Below are 17,616 nucleotides of genomic sequence, written 5' to 3'. Positions count from 1 at the left end.
TCCGGTGATGCCAATATCGATTTCGTTTGTGTACTTCATTTACTCGAAAGCTGAATATATCTACAGTTAGATATAATCTTAGAAATTAAAAAAAAAAATCTATGCTCAATTTAAAAATGTTCTTAGAATAAAATAAGATGTAGTATATTCATGGCAACGAGTCAGCGCATCAAAACATTAGCACGGGATAATTCAAATTCAAATTAAAATTGAATTAAAATAAAATATAAATAAGTTAGATATTTCTTCTCGTGCAGCTACTAGAAGCTTTTTTATCCTTTATTCGAATTTTTTTTTATAAAAATTCTACAATCTGCCTTCGTTGAAGCGTAAAGAATTATTCAATACAATTGTTTGTTTTGACGAGCTGACTCTTCTCCATGAATATAGTATAGTCCAGAAACAGCCTACATGTTTGAAGATTAAATAATTTAAAGGTTGATAAGAAACCGTAAGCCGGCTTTACAAACCGATTCTGGTTTCGTATTTCAATGAAAAAAGAAATTTAAAATCGCCTTTCGAGTCTTTTTGACGTGCTCCATTTTCACAAGTACTTTTGCATATTTGGACAATTTTTAGAGCAGCACTTTATTAACTTAAGTTTTGCTTAAACAACATTCATCAGTTAAGTCGTTTACTCTTGAATCTTTTGTTAGAATTTACAATCTGTATAATAATCATAGTCTTTGTTATATACCAAAAATCTTACTTGAAATCATCTCATATTTTATCTCAATTATTTCTCAAACGAACACAAGGAAATTATTGTAAATTTTAATTCCCTGTAGGTGATCATTTCAAAGATAAGATAACAATTTCCAAAATATAATTGACAAAAAAATCAAAGATTAATCAGTAGTTTGTTTTTCACTGTAAAACAAAAAGTGTATCTACTAAAAAAAATGATAATAAAACTTTTAGGCTTACTTTTCATACTCTATTCCGTCGATGCTTTGGACAACGGCCTTGCATTAACACCCCCAATGGGATGGATGTCTTGGCAAAGATACCGATGTGTTATCGATTGCGATAATTATCCAGATGACTGTCTAAGGTGAAACTCTGACGAAAATAACAAATTCATCTTCTTACCCTTTAAATATAGCGACAAACTTATTCGTGACATGGCCGATCGTTTATCTGAGGACGGCTTTTTAGACGCTGGCTACGAATATCTTATTATTGATGATTGCTGGCTGGCCACCGAAAGAGACAGTGATGGTGTATTACAAGCGGATTCGAAGAGATTTCCAAATGGTATGGCAGACTTAGGCGATTACGTAAGTTGAAGTTTGAATCCTATTTGCGCTACTGATTCAATTTAGATCCACTCCAAAGGTTTAAAGTTTGGTATTTATGAAGATATTGGTACAAAGACTTGCGGGGGCTATCCAGGGATTGATGGAAATTATGAACTGGATGCCAACACTTTTGCAGAATGGGGCGTTGATTACATTAAAGTTGATGGATGTTACCAAGATACCGAAGGAATGGAAGAACGTAAGCTCTTATTGAACATATTAGAGGTACGAATAATGTATTTAACATGCAGTGTACGCCGAATTTGGACATTACCTAAACGCCACAGGCCGACCAATAGTCTACTCTTGCAGTTTTCCAGCATACAAAGAACTAAAGGTATTAAAAACCGCGTTAATTTAAGCCTCCAAATTCAAATTTGTTTAGGCGAACTACACCGCCGCCGTAGAACTTTGTAATTTGTGGCGAAATTATGGTGATATTGACGATGCTTGGGACTACGTTACAAATATAGCAGATTGGTTTGCCAAAAATCAAGGTTTCATCAACAAGTTTGCGGGACCAGGACACTGGAATGATCCGGATATGGTACCCATTTTATACGTTTACAATGAGCAACTTTTTTAAAACTGTGTCTTTTAGCTGTTAATTGGAAACTACGGATTGAGTTTCGACGAAAGTATTGCCCAAATGACCATTTGGTCGTTATTAGCAGCACCACTCTTATTGTCGGTTGATTTGAGAACGATCAAACCTGAATTTACCGAAATCGCTCTAAATAAGGACGTGATTAAAATCAACCAGGATCCTCTAGGAATTCCAGGACTTTTGTCTTATAACGTAAGGATCCTACTAAAAGTACTCATGTAATATTTTTTGTAGAAAGGGAATATCTACGTCTGGATTAAACCCATTTCACCTAAAGTCGACGAAAATTATTCATACGGTCTTGGAGTGGTCAACTACGCCACCGGTGGAGGTCCTGACCGTTTTGTATTTACCTTAGACAGTTTTGGTTTAGACAGTGATGATGGCTACACAGTTAAAGTAACGATGCCGTTTGTTATAAGTTCAGAGTTTTAATTCTCCCTGTTTTAGAACATTTTTGAACCAACTGATCCAGTCACAGTATCTCCTTTGGATGAAATTGAAATCAGAGTTAATCCTTCCGGTGAGATGTTTCGAATTCACTAAAAATACTTACGTTAATTATATGTTTGCAGGTGCAGTACTTTTCCAGATAAATCCACTTTCTGGGCAGAAAACCGATAAAATGTCCCAGAAGGTAAACAACCTTTTGCGTCGATAGAATGACAATTTTCATGTATGAATATCGCAAAATAAATATTTTTGACCATGTTTGTTTTTCCTTGTGTATATCTTTAATATCTTATCTTTTTACCTTTGATCAATAATACGATTCTCAAACGAGCAAATTGGACAAATTCAGTCAAGTGGATTGGAACTGACGTACCTGCAACAGTAATAATGATAAGATAATTTAAAAATAAGATCTAAGACAAAAATTTTGCGAAATTTAATCAGTTTCTTGGTAACTAAGGTAAGATAGAATTTCTAGGTTGCAAAATGATTGTAAAACCACTAATTTTGTTCTTCATATTATCTTCTGCCAATGCTTTAAACAACGGTCTAGCACTGACACCCCCAATGGGCTGGATGTCTTGGCAGAGATTTCGATGCCTGACGAACTGCGTTCATTATCCAGACGACTGCTTGAGGTGAATTCTCGACAAAAACAACAATTGTTTTTAATGTTTTATTAGTGAAGACCTCATACGTCAAATGGCTGATCGTTTATCTGACGATGGATATTTAAACGCGGGCTACGAATATCTTATTGTTGATGACTGTTGGTTGGCCGAAGAAAGAGACGAGAATGGTGTTCTGCAAGCAGATCCTGTTAGGTTTCCAAATGGTATTCAGGATCTTGCTGATTATGTAAACTTAATTCAGATTAAACAGTTGTGATAGTATCAAAATTGTAGATTCATTCCAAAGGGTTAAAATTTGGGATTTACGAAGATATTGGAACTAAAACTTGTGCGGGGTACCCCGGCATTAACGGAAATTTCGAACTTGACGCAAACACTTTTGCGGAATGGGGTGTGGATTACGTTAAAGTCGACGGGTGTTACGAAGATACGGAAGCAATGGAAACAAGTAAATATCTTAAGAACTGACAAATACATATTTAATATTTTTTCTCAGAATACGCAGAATTTGGGCTATTTTTAAATGCCACTGGACGCCCCATCGTATATTCTTGTAGTTTTCCCGCATACAAGGGTCTGAAGGTAGATCACATTTTAAATATTACTATTTAAAAACTCGTCATCAATTTAGGCAAATTACACCGCTGCCGTAGAACTGTGTAATTTATGGAGAAATTTCGATGATATCCAGGATTCGTGGGACGACGTTACTGATATCATAACTTGGTTTGCATTTAATCAAGGATATTTAAATAAATATTCTGGACCGGGGCATTGGAACGATCCAGACATGGTAGAAGCAAACCTGTGATCAATTCAATCCTATGCTTTTTTTGTAGTTAATAATAGGAAGCTACGGATTGAGTTACGACCAAAGTCTTGTTCAAATGACACTCTGGTCCCTTCTAGGAGCCCCCTTGCTAATGTCTGTCGACCTTAGAACTATAACACTAGAATTTAAAAACATTCTTTTGAATGAAGATGCGATTAGAATCAACCAAGATCCCCTAGGAATTCCAGGGCTTTTGTCTTGGATTGTAATGAGTTTACTACAATTACTTGAAGTTTTCTTTTCTTCAAATTTGTTTTAGTACAATAATGCATACATCTGGATAAAGCCGATTTTACCTCAAGTTGAAGAAAGCTACTCTTACGGCTTTGGAATCGTAAATTTTGGAGAAGGAGGAGCACCTCGTCAAGTTGAATTTACTTTAGATTATTTTGGTTTAGATCATGCTGATGGCTATACCATTAAAGTAATTGCTTGATGTGTTCTAATTTTGAAATAATTGTGTAATTTTTTTAGAACGTTTTTGAACCGGCAGATCCAGTTGTGGTATCTCCTAGTGATTCTATTCAAATTCTTGTCAATCCTTTAGGTAAGTGGTTGAAATACTTAAACGAACTTATTTGAATTCATTTTATGTTTTATTTAGGTGCAGTTCTTCTCCAAATTACTCCCGTTTCGAGTCAAAAATCTGACTAAAGTAGAAGAATTTGTATTGGCAGATTAAATGATATACAAGATTTATCGAAAGAAATAAAAAAAAAATATATGACTTTGTCTACATGCACATTTGCCATAGTAAATAAAAGTTTAGAGACGTGTTCTTATTTCGATTTTATTTTTAATTAAGCACTCAGTCTCTAGTAGTTTCACATTTCTTCTGATAACTAATAGACAATGAAAAGGCTCGACTTCAACAAAGTTGTTTACTAAAAAAATTGTGAAAATAAACACTTAAGTTAGTACCACAGCTCTTGTCCCCACTTCACAAATTGATATTTGATTAGTTATGATGCTCAAAAAATAGAACAAATAATCTGATTTTTGATAGTTAATCTAATCATTGCTTTCAAGAGAAGTATCAAAAAAGACAATAGCGAAGCTAGAACTTGAAGTTTTTGGTACATATTTTCGTAAGTGACAGATAAATTAGCCCAAAAAGTTTCTCAAACATTAAATTAAAACATTAAATTAATTTCGGCTTAGATAAAATGTTGTTGGGTTTTGTTGTGTTCTGTTTGCTGTATTCCATTGTCCCTCTTCACTCTCTGGACAATGGACTAGCCCTAACTCCTCCAATGGGTTGGTTAGCTTGGCAAAGATTCAGATGTCAGACCGACTGCAAAAATTTTCCAGATGAGTGTGTCAGGTAACACTTACATTAATTTTATACCAACAACAAAAATAATAAAATTGTCAGTGAAAAACTTTTTCAAGTTATGGCCGACCGCATTGCCGCAGACGGCTGGTTGGAAGCCGGCTATGAATATGTAATAATGGACGATTGTTGGTTAGCTCCTGAAAGAGACAGTGAAGGACGTCTTCAACCAGATCCAGATAGATTCCCAAACGGAATCAAAGCACTTGCAGATTATGTAAAAAAAATTGCTGAAAGACGTTACCAATCACTTACTTCATTGTAGGTTCATGATAAAGGGGTAAAATTTGGTATCTATGAAGACTACGGAACCAAAACCTGTGCGGGCTACCCGGGAAGTCTGGACCATTTAGAAATCGACGCAAATACCTTTGCTGAATGGGGAGTAGATTATTTGAAATTTGACACATGTTATGCTACCCCTGATGAATCAATGGAAAAAGGTCATCTAGAAATGGCTTCGTATTTAAACAAAACTGGAAGACCGATTGTTTTTTCGTGTGAATTTCCACTTTACAGAGGAGATAAGGTACCACCACTAAAAGTTTTCCTTTCAATATTTATTTTGTATTTTAGGCCAATTATACAGTCGCGATCGAAGCTTGCAATCTTTGGAGAACATCAGGGGATATTGATGACTCTTGGAAAAGTGTAACTGGTATTGTACAATTTTATAAAGACAACCAAGCTACTCTGCAACCGGTAGCAGGGCCAGGACACTGGAATGATCCAGACATGGTATTGATTGCAATTACCTATAAACTTTCTTTAAACTAGTGGCGATTTTAGTTAGTTATTGGAAACTTTGGGCTTAGTTACGAGCAAAGCAAAGCTCAGATGACAATTTGGTCCATTTTGGCTTCTCCCTTAATTATGTCCGTCGATTTGCGGACCATCAAACCTGGTTTTAAAGAAATTCTTTTGAATAAGCATGCGATTGCTATTAATCAAGATTCGTTAGGAATTCAAGGATATCTTCAAACTACAGTGAGTCAAAAATCATTTAGGAAATTTTTTGTAATTTTTTTTAGATCGATGATATTGATGTGTGGATGAGACCCATTACTCCGACAATCGGTCCACAGTTTTCTTACGCTGTTGGGTTTGTTAGTAACAGAGTTGATGGATATCCCTACAGGTTGGAATTTAATCTGGAGTCGTTATTGGATTTGCAATATACAGCATCTTACAAACTTTTGGTAAAAATATTTCTTAATTCTAATGCGAAAATAAACCTTTACTGCAAATTTTGATCAAACAAAATAAGAATTAACCACATCTGCACTTTTTTCGGAATAACACAACCATACATATAATCTAGAAATATGTTATATAGTTCTGAAGATATAAACCCCAAATATTCCGAAACTTCAAAATTTTTGGCCTCTAGTATTTTTCCTAAATTACAATCGCTCCTAATTCAGTTATTTGTCGACTTACACAAAAGTTTAGCACAGTGTTAGATTCAGCGTTTGATGACCACCAATAACTTAAGTATGCTTCGCGGATAAACTAGATTTTGATCAATTTTGATTTTTGAGCGGTATTTTCGACCTCATGTTTAAAAAGCGTTTTTAGGGTGGAAACGTTTAATACCATTGCCTTATATACAGGGTGGGCCAACGAAAACGAATCTGAGGCGTTTTAGGGATTTAAAAAAAGCATCAAAAAAATCCACATGGTTGATCATTCTCTCGTGATTAGAATATAGAAGAGTCTAAATATGAAAAAACTTAAGAGTTTAGAATCTTAAAATAGAAACCGGGAAATCCTATAATAAATCAACAATAATCTTGATTCTAGAAGAGTATATTGTTTATCTTTCATTGCCTTATCTTCTTTTTAATAAAATGATGCCAACGTGCTACAAACGGAACAAAATGAAACTTGGCATTTATCAGACTTTTATATGTATTTTAATATTTATAAACTTATTTACAGGATGTTTTTGAAAGTACTGAAGAGGAAATTCATAGGAGTACTGATATGCTTGAAGTTCGAGTGAAACCTTCAGGTAAACTTTGTTTTGTGAAATATTCAATGTTTTTTTTACTTTTAGGTGGTGTATTGTGGTATTTGACTTTGCAATCGTTTTAGGTAATCGAAGTAGAATTATTATTAAGTTGTTAAAAAAGTATATTAATAAAAATTGCATTTTCAAATTTCTAACGTATTTCTTGTACTTACTTCTTTTCAGTTGAAATAAAATCTTACATGTTATAAAACCGTATTTTATTCTTAACTTCATTATGGTAAAATAAGTGAACATAACTTTTCAGAAAATCCCAAAGTTAAGAAAATATTGTTTTAATGGATTTGCACTCTTTTTATCGTTGCTTTTAATTAATGCACCTAAAAATGATATGTTGTTATGTTTGTATCAATATAAATGTGATAACTGCTAACATTAAACAAATGACGTCACTAATTTTAAAATATAGGCAATCATCTAACTTTTTTTATCGCAAAACAATAACAAGAATGTAACTAGCATGTGCACAGATATAATTAATTTACATATTATGTACCATAACTGTGATAAGTGCAGATATGATAATGTAACCGCAAACCTTGTTAACAGTATTTCAGTTTTAAGTTCCTCGGCGCGGTTGTTGATTCCAACATTTGCCGGTTTATTGAACTCTTATTGATTGCGACAAATAACTGATGAAGTCGTAGTCCAACAGTTGTAGTGATCGGTTTAAGTCCTTGTCATGCCTCTCATGTAAATGTGTTATTGAATATTACAGTAAGTTGCTTATTACATTTTAATCACTCATCCAAATAAGGGACAGTTTTAGAAATCCGTTCAGTTTAAGTACGTCTTCCAAAATGTGGACGTTATGGGGAATATTAGTCTTTTTTTCTTCCGTTAAAGCCCTGGATAATGGTCTTGCCCTTACTCCTCCAATGGGTTGGATGCATTGGCAAAGATTCAGATGTTTGGTTGATTGTGAAAACTATCCGGAGGAGTGTATCAGGTTTGATCCAAAACAAGTGCTTTCAATTATTAATCATAGATTTTAGCGAAAAATTGTTTCGAGTAATGGCTGATCATTTAGTGTCAGATGGATATTTAGATGCTGGTTATGAATACCTTATAATTGACGACTGCTGGATGTCTAAAGAAAGGGACAGCGAAGGCAGACTTCAGCCAAATGCCACCAGGTTTCCTAACGGGATTAAAGCTCTCTCTGATTACGTAAATAAATCGTTTGATATAACCTGTTTGAATAAATTGCGTGTTATTTTAGGTCCATGCCAAAGGCCTAAAATTTGGAATATATGCGGATTATGGAACCAAAACTTGCGCTGGATATCCAGGCAGTCACGAATATTTAGAAATTGATGCTAACACTTTTGCGGAATGGGAAGTCGATTATTTGAAACTTGATGGGTGCTACGCTGCGCTGGATGATTTAGAACCAGGTGATCAAATTTAGCTACCTTTTATCGTTACGAAATTGTATTTTATTAATAATCATTATAATAGCGTAATTGAACGGTGGGTGAATATCTAAACATTGCAAGACCTTCATGTTGAAGGTAAATGTTTCGACACTAAACTAAAAAAAAGTTCTCTGAAAAAACTGCCATGACACTTTTAAGCACTTGGCGCTCAAATTGTTTATGAATAGTTTTTTGAATAGAAATTTTGTTATTTTTTTTCAGGTTACATTAAAATGGGTCACTATCTAAACAAGACAGGCCGCCCGATCGTCTATTCCTGCAGCTGGCCAGCTTATCAAGAACCCAAAGGCATCAAAGTTCGTATTTCAACTTTATACACCAAATTCACCAAACAGTTTTGTTTTCTTTTTCACCTTCAGCCAAACTACGCAGCCTTGTCCGACGCTTGTAATCTCTGGCGTAATTGGGACGACATCGACGACACTTGGTCAAATGTAACCAACATCTTAAAATGGTTTAGTTCAAATCAAGACCGCATTGCTAGTTTTTCTGGAAGAGGTCATTGGAACGATCCAGACATGTTAATCATTGGAAATTTTGGTCTCAGTTATGAACAAAGTAAAGCTCAAATGGCGATCTGGGCGATTATGGCTGCTCCTTTAATAATGTCGGTTGATTTGAGAACCATCGAACCGAAATTTAGAGATATTTTGTTGAATAAAGATGTTATAAAGATTAATCAAGATGCGTTGGCTGTGCAAGGAAGGTTAATTACAACGGTGATTCTGAAATTTTTGTTGTTAGAATGTAAAAGTGTAATGTTTAATTTTAGATTAATAAAATAGATATTTGGACAAAACCAATTCTGCCACAAACCGATGGTGTTTCTTCGTACGCGATAGGATTTTTGAGTAATAGAGTCGATGGTTATCCGTACAGGTTAAATGTTACTTTGGAGCAGTTGAATATTACAGGAGTAGAGCAGTATGAACTTAAGGTAAGATAAAAATACTAACGATACGAATTGAAAATATTTGTGTAATTCATCATTGTAAAGACTGAAATCCTTTTTAACGCGGTGACAATTGCATCTTTTATCATTTAAAATTAGAGAGCAAAAAACGTTAAGAAGAAGAAAAATTAAAACTTTGTTAGGTATATAATGTATTAAACTTAATAACGCAAATACAAAAAAATTAAGTAATAACAGGAAATGGTCTTAAAACTTAGTACGCCTGCTGTCATGGGCGTCTTCGTTAACGTACTGACCTTAGATTAGTTAGAGTTTGCGCCACCGTTCTTCTCGCAATTTTTTTCATAAGAAATAGTTCTTAGATTTTTCAATAGTCGAAATTTGCAAATTTTCGCGAAAATTTATGACTAAAACTATGCCAAACTTCTGATATCCATATCTCGCTTATTTTTTGGAGTAAACTAAAGTAATTATATATCACTGCACACAGAATTTGCCGCAGATTCCAAATGTGGGATTTAAATTTAGATCCGACAACAAATAAGTGAGTTATGGCCGATCAAAGTTTCGAAAAGTTGATTTTCATTTTTCATCATTTTTCCTAATTTTTAAAGTTAAATATCTCGGAAACTGTTTGAGACATTGAGATGCGGTTTGCGCCATTTTTTTTCTCGGCCCATTCTACGTTAGAAAATGCTCTCAAAAGCCCAAAATTTAATAATCGATTTTTCGCGAAAAAAAAATCCGACTCAATCGATAAACATTTTTCAATATTGTAATTTTTGGCCATAACTCGTAAACTATTTGTCCGATCGATCTCAAAGTTGGCTATTAGATAGATTTCGAGCTCCTATTTCGACTGATTTAAACATAAAGGTATCAAACGTCGTTTATAGCTTGAAAACAGTGATTGAAAATTACCCCAAAATGTCCAGTTTAAAACAGTTTTTGGCCAATGCCTCGTTTATTTGTTAAGCAAGTTTAACAAATTTTAGCTCACTTTACGCAGAATGTCACGCTGAATCCAAAGCTTCAAGAATTTTTAAATTTCGTCAACAAATAACTGAGTTATGGACGTTTGAATTTTTGGGTTGTCGCCATAGGGCCAAATTTTTGAAAGTTCGAAACAATTCATGCTCGATATCTCGGAAACTATTACAGATATTAAGATGCGGTTTGCGCCATCTTTCTTTTCGCGATTTTTTACATAAGAAATAGTTCTTAGATTTTTCAAAAGTCGAAATTGCAATTTTCGTGAAAATTCATGACTAAAACTTAGAACAAAATCAGGACACAATTATTATAAATTCAAAATTAGGATAAAATTATATGAAAAGGAAGCAGTAAACCAACTACAAAGTCAAAGCCATAAACGCACACAATTAAATCCAGTGTACATACGAGGGTAATTCCAAAAATTTTGAGAATAAAAAAAACAAAACAAGTTAGATCAAAACTGTTTATTACAGCTTTTTGAAATAGGCTTTTTGAGCTTCTATACAAGAGTGCATGCGCTTGAACCAATTCCTAAAGCATCCAGCCCATGCCTCTTGGGGTAGCGCGCTAACTTCGTCCTTGAATGCTTGCATCGCGTCATCAGGACACTGAAACGATCGGTTTCGGGGTCATAGGTGTATACCCAGGTTTTATCATCTGTAACAATCTCTGATACACGATTGGAAGTGCCATCTTCAAAGCGATCTGGCATGTAGCGGCACCGATCTACGCGCGCGTCCTTTTGCTCCTGCCTCAGCAGGTGTGGCACCCAACGCGATGCAATTTTTTTGCTCGCAGGTGTTGGTGCAAAATGTTGTCCAACGCTGCCGATCTAATGTTTAAGATGTGCTGAATCTCACAACATGCGATTCGACAGTTATTCACTATCAGTTCCTCCACAGCTTTTACGTTTTCTGGAGTAACTGCGGTTTAAAGTCGGCTGCTTCTTTCTTCATCCGTCAATGTTACGCGTCCGCGCCAAAATTCACCATACCAGCGGTAAGCCGTTGCTTTGGAATGACTTTCATCCCCAAATGCCCCTTTCAATTTTTCAAAGCACCATTCCTCCTTTATGCCAACTTTGAAGTCGTACAGGATCATCGCCCAGAAATGTTCTCTGGTCAGTTTCATTTTTATGACTGATTTGCGCTTCTATTATAGACTAAAGGGTTAGGGAGGGTGAGTGAAATTTTTGTGGTATAGTTCAGCCAAGTTGGTCTGAGCCACCATAAAAGCATAAAAATTTGCGGGCTACCGCAACGGGACAGCTTTATAAGATTCTCAAGTGCACATAATGAGGGTTTATTTGCTCATGTTTGCACCCTGCGATAAGAACAGCATCCCTAAACAGGCCAGATGTCTCGTCACAAATGACAAAATACCGCAAACTGTCCGGTTGCGGTTGCGTCTAATTTTTATGATTTTATGGTGGCTCAGGCCAACTTGGCTGAACTATACAGGGTCCGGCAACACTTGTGTCCACCCCCAAAATCGTCTTTAATTTTAAAGATAAAATTTTGAAAATTTGCATACGCTCACAGTTGACAAAGCTCTAGAAGCTGACGGAAAAATTTGTTTTTTATCACTGATAGCTTTGGCGTCGCGACGCCTTAAAAATGTAATTTTTAGTTAATTGTGAGGGTTTGTAATATCAACCCCTAATTTATTTTTTTTTCAATATAAATGTGTTAAAAATATCTCAGTTGTTATTTTAGATTCAATGCAAATTGTCTTCAAAATTTGAGAAAAAAATGCAGTTTTATCAAGTTAGTTTCCATTTTCATTACGTCAAAATTGGGAACTACGTTTACACCCATCTGTCAACATATTGTGTCACAAATGACATCTATTCATTGGTTCGCTTTAGATTGTAACAAAAGTCTTACTTGGTGAAATTGTCGCTTTGTCGATGTTAATTAACGTTTTTTGGGGTCCATAAAGTGCAACATGCCCGTGTTAATCAAAATTAACCTTTATAAGAGTGAATGAAGTGACTTGTGAAATTTTGGTGTAAACGTAGTTTGCCGCTGCGCTGTCATAATTTTGAAAACTAACTTGATAAAACAGCGTTTTTTTCGCAAATTTTAAACACAATTTGCATTAGGACTAAAATAAAAACTCAGATATTTGTATCACAGTTATGTTGAAAAAAAATTGAATACGCGAATATTTTCGCAAAAACTCAAAAATCGCTAAAAATTATACTTCTTAGGCGTCGCGACGCCAACCAAACCGTGGTAAAAAATAAATTTTGGCGTCAGCTTCTAGAGCTTTGTCAACTATGAGTGTATGCAAATTTTCAAAAATGTAACTTTAAAATTTAAGACGATTTTGGGGGTGGACACAAGTGTTGCCGGACCCTGTATAGTCACCACTAGTCGTCCGTTATTGTCATGGAAACAGATAACTCCCCACCCTTCTTGTTTCGTCTATTCTCAAAACTTTTGGAATGACCCTCGTATCTACCTGATTGCATGTAACTACTAGGTACACGCGTGCATGGCTGGTTGTCTGTAGTTTAAATTTATAACGCAATTTTTTGTTGTAATTCATTAATAATCATTAATCATTATCATGTTTAAAAGTAATGACGAAGTGACGCCACTTTTTGTAATAGATATAATACAAAAAACAGAATAATACTTTTATACCAAATTATAGAAAATGGGCATCTACAGGTTCCTCAGGTGAGATATGTTATCATGTAATATTAAAGAAATAATTTTTGTTTGATTTATAAACATCATTGACCCAATAAACATTTTCGTTCTTAAATTTGAAAAATTACTTATTACAACATACCTCACCTGTAGGTAAATAATTAAACTACCACCAGTCATCTAAACTTCGATTTATTGAATGCAAATAATAGTTTTTATAAAAAATAAAACTAGAATAGCATTGCTATTATTCTAATTTCAATAATTTATTTATGTAATTTGTACAATTTCCTATAAAACCACGTTTCAATTTCAATCTATTTCTGAACATATTTTTGTCCTCAGGCAGCAGACAATCATAAACATAAACAATTGTATAAAATATGAAAAATTTCATTTTTATCGCCATGAGCATCTACTTTCTTAATGTTCCAACTCTTCAGTCTAAAAACTTGTGGAAAAGTTATAATGATATGTTTATGTGACTAGTAAAAATTAAAGTAACTTTCGGCTAGTGGAAACTGAAAGTTCTAGTGATTTTTTTTTCTTTTTTCAATCGATACGAACTTATTGCAATATAAAAGTGCTGATGGGTGCTATTCTGTAAGTACCTAAGTGGTTACGCTCCAATCACTCAATTGAGTTGTTACGCGTGGGGTGCATGATTACTGTAACAACTTTAAAAAAAATGCTAATATGAGTTTTTAACCCAACATTTACAATTAAATATTCCATTTATAATAGAAGTCGTAAAATTTTTAAGTGTGTAATAACATAAAACCATTTTATAAAGCAAACATTGTGGCCGCCCTGGTTTGAAAACTATTCCAGTGGACTTCAGAATCATATCCTCATGAATTTCATGATTCACACCAATTGCGATTTTAAAATTGCTTTAACGAGATAATAGCCAGCAAAAAAGTTGACCTTATTTTGTTTATTCGTCAAAAGTCGCAACATTTAAATAATAAAAGCAAAAGTTAAACTAGTGTCAGAAGCCATCTGATAATTCCACGCTGGGTTAAAAGTCTTTTTCTATTTTTGCAGGATATTTTTACTCCCGCCTCAACTACCATTTCACCCACGGAAAAGTTAATTGTCCGGGTAAAACCAACAGGTAAGTGTTAATAAAATGTAACAGTATTAGATCAGAGTTCCTCGGGCTGTAAAGAAAGTGTTTTCCTGGCGAGATCTTCAAATATTGAAATAATTAGAAAGTAAAACTACAATTGGAAAGTAATAACCTCATTCATTCATGTCGATCTTGCGACACGAAGCTATGCCAAATTTCTTTTTGAGAAGTCAAGTAATGTTTAGGAATTTAAAAATCAAAAATAAAAAGGAAGAGTTATTAGGAAAACTTACGATTGCGTGACCTTTGATCGAAGGAAATAAACGGTAATAATAAAGGAATTAAGTTGGTTGTTTGTTATTTGCAAAAAATATGGACGTTGATAGGTGTACTTATACCTAACGAGCTATGTACTTAAAATAATTCATTGGAAAGGTCAATAGGACGTTTTGATTGCATTTTTTTTTTATTTATACTTTCATGAATATGAATGTTAAAATAAAAACGCAACGAAATACAAAGGTTAAAATCAGTACGTATTAAATATTTAAAGTAATTAAACTGTACGTATTGTTAGATCAACTACTTTTCCAAGGAAGTCAAAAACAATCTTGCAAATTGAATTTACATGATATCAATAACATATTTAACACCACAAAAACGCTCTATAATATGGAAGGTTATTGACACATAATTACACATTTCCTTTTGAGTTATAATGCGATCAGGTGCGTTTCCAAATTATATTTGTTTGAAAAATTGCAACTTCAAATCCATGTAGTTTGACATCACTTTACTTTCTTTTTGTAAAAGAAGATGCACTTACCTTTCTACTAAATATAGCTGGCTCCAGCCTTGAAAAATATTCAAAATAAATCGTCGTCTACAACCTGAGTCGAATGTAAAAAAGTAAAAACACAAATATTAAACTTTAGTAAACAAAGAAGAAATTGTTTATTTATGAATCACTGTTGCAAAAATTTAACATCCTCCAAGATTACGGGTAAAATAAAACACGAAGAACATTTCCAAGTATATTTTAAAATAGATTAAATTATTTGGCTTCAAACAAAAATAATAAACTTGGGTTTTCTCGCTCCTGATTCACACGTTTCTTTGAACATTTATTATAGCCTCAGATCAATTCTTCATTAAATTTCAAATACTCTGACTACAGAGTAAAATTAGCAGGACTATAATTTTGATGTGTTTGATGTTAAAGCATCTGTGGAGACGATTTCACCTCAACCTTGATGACTAACGAAAACTCTCACTTCTGACTTTGTAGGTCAAGTTCAATGAAAGCCATTGACTGGTTTTATCGAGAAAATTTTAAGATATTTAAATCTACAAAATATTTCTACTTCCTTAGTAACACTGTTTCTTTTCAGGCGTGGTGCTTTTGACGGCTACTCCAGTTTCAGAAATTTCAAAGAACAAAGACGATATTAGCGTTTCCATGGTGTCTACTGCTACACCATGACAATGCTTAAATTAATAAATAATAATTTGTTGAGAATGGAGTTTGTTTCTTTAGAAAGCGTTTGCCGCTACAGAAAGCGTGTCTATGTATTGTAAGAGGTAATCTGCCGCTTGTTTTATGGATTTAAGTTTAAAAGTGACAAACCAGTTAGCGCTTCTAACATTTTTCTGCTTGGTCATAAACATGATTTATTTCCATAACTTTTACTTTTGAAGATCAATTCGCGTGCGTTTTCTCCTTAATAGTAAGCTATTCGTCCTAGTTCGGAAATTTTGATGAAGTTTGTTGATCTTGAAACTTTCCAACAACGAAAAAATCATTTTTAAGCCAATTCAAGGGTCCAGACCCAAATTATTCCAAAATTAAGATAACTTAAACAGGAACATTTAGAGAAATTTGAAATTGGGTTTTCATTTTTTCCATTTTACGTTATACGCAAATTTCTAAGTACCTAAGCCTCATTTGAGTTATCGAAGGGTATTTTGTTTAAGTACTATGCTATGTAGGTTAACTTATTTACGATTTGTTTATTTCTTACCATTAGAAACAAAAAAGTAATAAAATAAATAAGTACCTACCTTGTTCGGCTATACAGTTAGGTAAAAATAAACAACTGCAATAATACATAGTTTTCGCATTTTTTCATTGAATATGTAACTAGTTTTTCGCACCAATAAAAATAATAAACAGAGCTTAAAATGCCCGACTGTTTAAATAAATTATTGGGACGTGGTGCTTGTTTGTTCCATATACCTACATACATGTTTTAGGTTTTGAAATATATACGTTTTTAAAATTTATGATACAATTTTAAAGAAAAATATTTTCTTAAATAATTTTTAAGGTCAGGTTATCTTTTCTATGTTGACACTGTTTTATTATGAAATTTCAGAAAAAATTGTCTAAAACTCTTAAAAATTTAACATCTTTAACATGTATAAAAATTAATATTTCAACAATTTGTTTTATACCGAACATTTAAGATCATTTTAAAGGTAAGGTGACTTGGGGTAAGTCCGAACGTAGGGTAAGACCAAACGAGGCTAGTTGCAGCCACATGCAGACAGCAACATACTTGTAGCGGAGTGTCCACGTTTGAAATAAAACGTTTGGCAGTTACCTTCTTAACTGCTATTTATTCTACTGGAAGTTCTTTGCGCCAGAATTAATATTTTGTTGTTTTTCTGTTGCAAAAATAAATTTGAACTTGCCCCAGGTAGGTTAAGTCTAATGTGGATTAAGTTCAAATTTGCACCGATTTTGCAATAATGAAAACTTTCAATTTATTTTATAAACTATGATTTTAAAATACGCAGAGATAAATTTGGAATTCAAGGAAGCCTCATTTTAATTTATGTAAGAACATTGTACGAGTTGTTTCGTTAATTCGATGTAGCCTCGCCTAACGAACTAGTTTGAAACGTAACGTTCTGGATTCATTCTCTTCAAATTGGATTTATATAAATGGGTACACCATATTAGTACCTTAAGTAACCTATGTTCAAATTAAAGTTATCATTGCTTAAATTTAGTTAAAATTGATTCATAATTCTATTGAATAGAGACATCTCAACTGGTCCCAGAACGCTCGCACTTCCTTTTAGTAGGAAATTCTCTGTCAAAATCTGAGCTGATTGTAGTATCGCACAATGTTCAGGCCCTTACAGAGTTTTTGGGTACAGGCATTTTAAGTTGGCCAATCACAGCCCATAAATCGCTAGGTAGCATTCTGTTGCTAGGTTACCTGCGAAAAGATGTGCTGTGAATGGTCAGCTTTAAATGCTTATAATTTGAATACTATAAAGCCCTGATCATTGTGCGATACAGCAATCAACTCATATTTTGATGGAGAATTTCCCCAAA

The 17,616-nt window shown here is 33.8% G+C and overlaps 4 protein-coding genes across 7 annotated transcripts; all 4 read left to right on the top strand.

Moving 5' to 3' along the window:
• Positions 1–854: 854 nt before the first annotated feature.
• On the top strand, positions 855–2,617 carry LOC148181184 (alpha-N-acetylgalactosaminidase-like). Its single transcript, XM_088038189.1, has 9 exons — positions 855–1,054; positions 1,106–1,280; positions 1,326–1,500; positions 1,553–1,638; positions 1,687–1,848; positions 1,903–2,100; positions 2,143–2,307; positions 2,359–2,431; positions 2,484–2,617. The coding sequence occupies exons 1-9, from the start codon at positions 903–905 to the stop codon at positions 2,567–2,569; spliced, it is 1,272 nt and encodes a 423-aa protein (XP_087894315.1). The 5' UTR covers positions 855–902; the 3' UTR covers positions 2,570–2,617.
• A 191-nt stretch (positions 2,618–2,808) lies between these two features.
• On the top strand, positions 2,809–4,562 carry LOC148181183 (alpha-N-acetylgalactosaminidase-like). Its single transcript, XM_088036658.1, has 9 exons — positions 2,809–2,999; positions 3,045–3,219; positions 3,267–3,441; positions 3,490–3,575; positions 3,625–3,786; positions 3,833–4,030; positions 4,085–4,249; positions 4,300–4,372; positions 4,430–4,562. Exons 1-9 carry the CDS (start codon positions 2,848–2,850, stop codon positions 4,477–4,479), a joined length of 1,236 nt encoding a protein of 411 aa, XP_087892784.1. The 5' UTR covers positions 2,809–2,847; the 3' UTR covers positions 4,480–4,562.
• Positions 4,563–4,868: 306 nt separating this feature from the next.
• On the top strand, positions 4,869–7,302 carry LOC148181182 (alpha-N-acetylgalactosaminidase-like). The gene is made up of 8 exons (XM_088035351.1): positions 4,869–5,149; positions 5,201–5,375; positions 5,424–5,687; positions 5,735–5,896; positions 5,948–6,145; positions 6,190–6,357; positions 7,100–7,172; positions 7,218–7,302. Exons 1-8 carry the CDS (start codon positions 4,992–4,994, stop codon positions 7,253–7,255), a joined length of 1,236 nt encoding a protein of 411 aa, XP_087891477.1. The 5' UTR covers positions 4,869–4,991; the 3' UTR covers positions 7,256–7,302.
• A 415-nt stretch (positions 7,303–7,717) lies between these two features.
• LOC148181181 (alpha-N-acetylgalactosaminidase-like) lies at positions 7,718–15,789 on the top strand. Of its 4 annotated transcripts, XM_088043586.1 has the most exons (9): positions 7,723–7,907; positions 7,954–8,139; positions 8,186–8,360; positions 8,413–8,587; positions 8,831–8,925; positions 8,989–9,348; positions 9,402–9,566; positions 14,246–14,315; positions 15,662–15,789. In XM_088043586.1, the coding sequence occupies exons 2-9, from the start codon at positions 7,991–7,993 to the stop codon at positions 15,751–15,753; spliced, it is 1,281 nt and encodes a 426-aa protein (XP_087899712.1). In that variant the 5' UTR covers positions 7,723–7,907; positions 7,954–7,990; the 3' UTR covers positions 15,754–15,789. The 4 variants fall into 4 exon arrangements, with proteins under 4 accessions (XP_087899697.1, XP_087899706.1, XP_087899688.1 ...); XM_088043571.1 differs by having other exon boundaries at positions 7,718–7,907; positions 7,948–8,139; positions 8,831–9,348; XM_088043580.1 differs by having other exon boundaries at positions 7,719–7,907; positions 7,960–8,139; positions 8,831–9,348.
• The last annotated feature ends 1,827 nt before the right edge of the window (positions 15,790–17,616 follow it).

The sequence above is a fragment of the Gnatocerus cornutus genome, chromosome 1 (assembly GCF_029298725.1).
Source record: "Gnatocerus cornutus isolate USDA-ARS CGAHR chromosome 1, icGnaCorn1.1, whole genome shotgun sequence".
Classification (NCBI taxonomy): domain Eukaryota; kingdom Metazoa; phylum Arthropoda; class Insecta; order Coleoptera; family Tenebrionidae; genus Gnatocerus; species Gnatocerus cornutus.
This window is presented reverse-complemented; position numbering and strand designations above follow the sequence as displayed.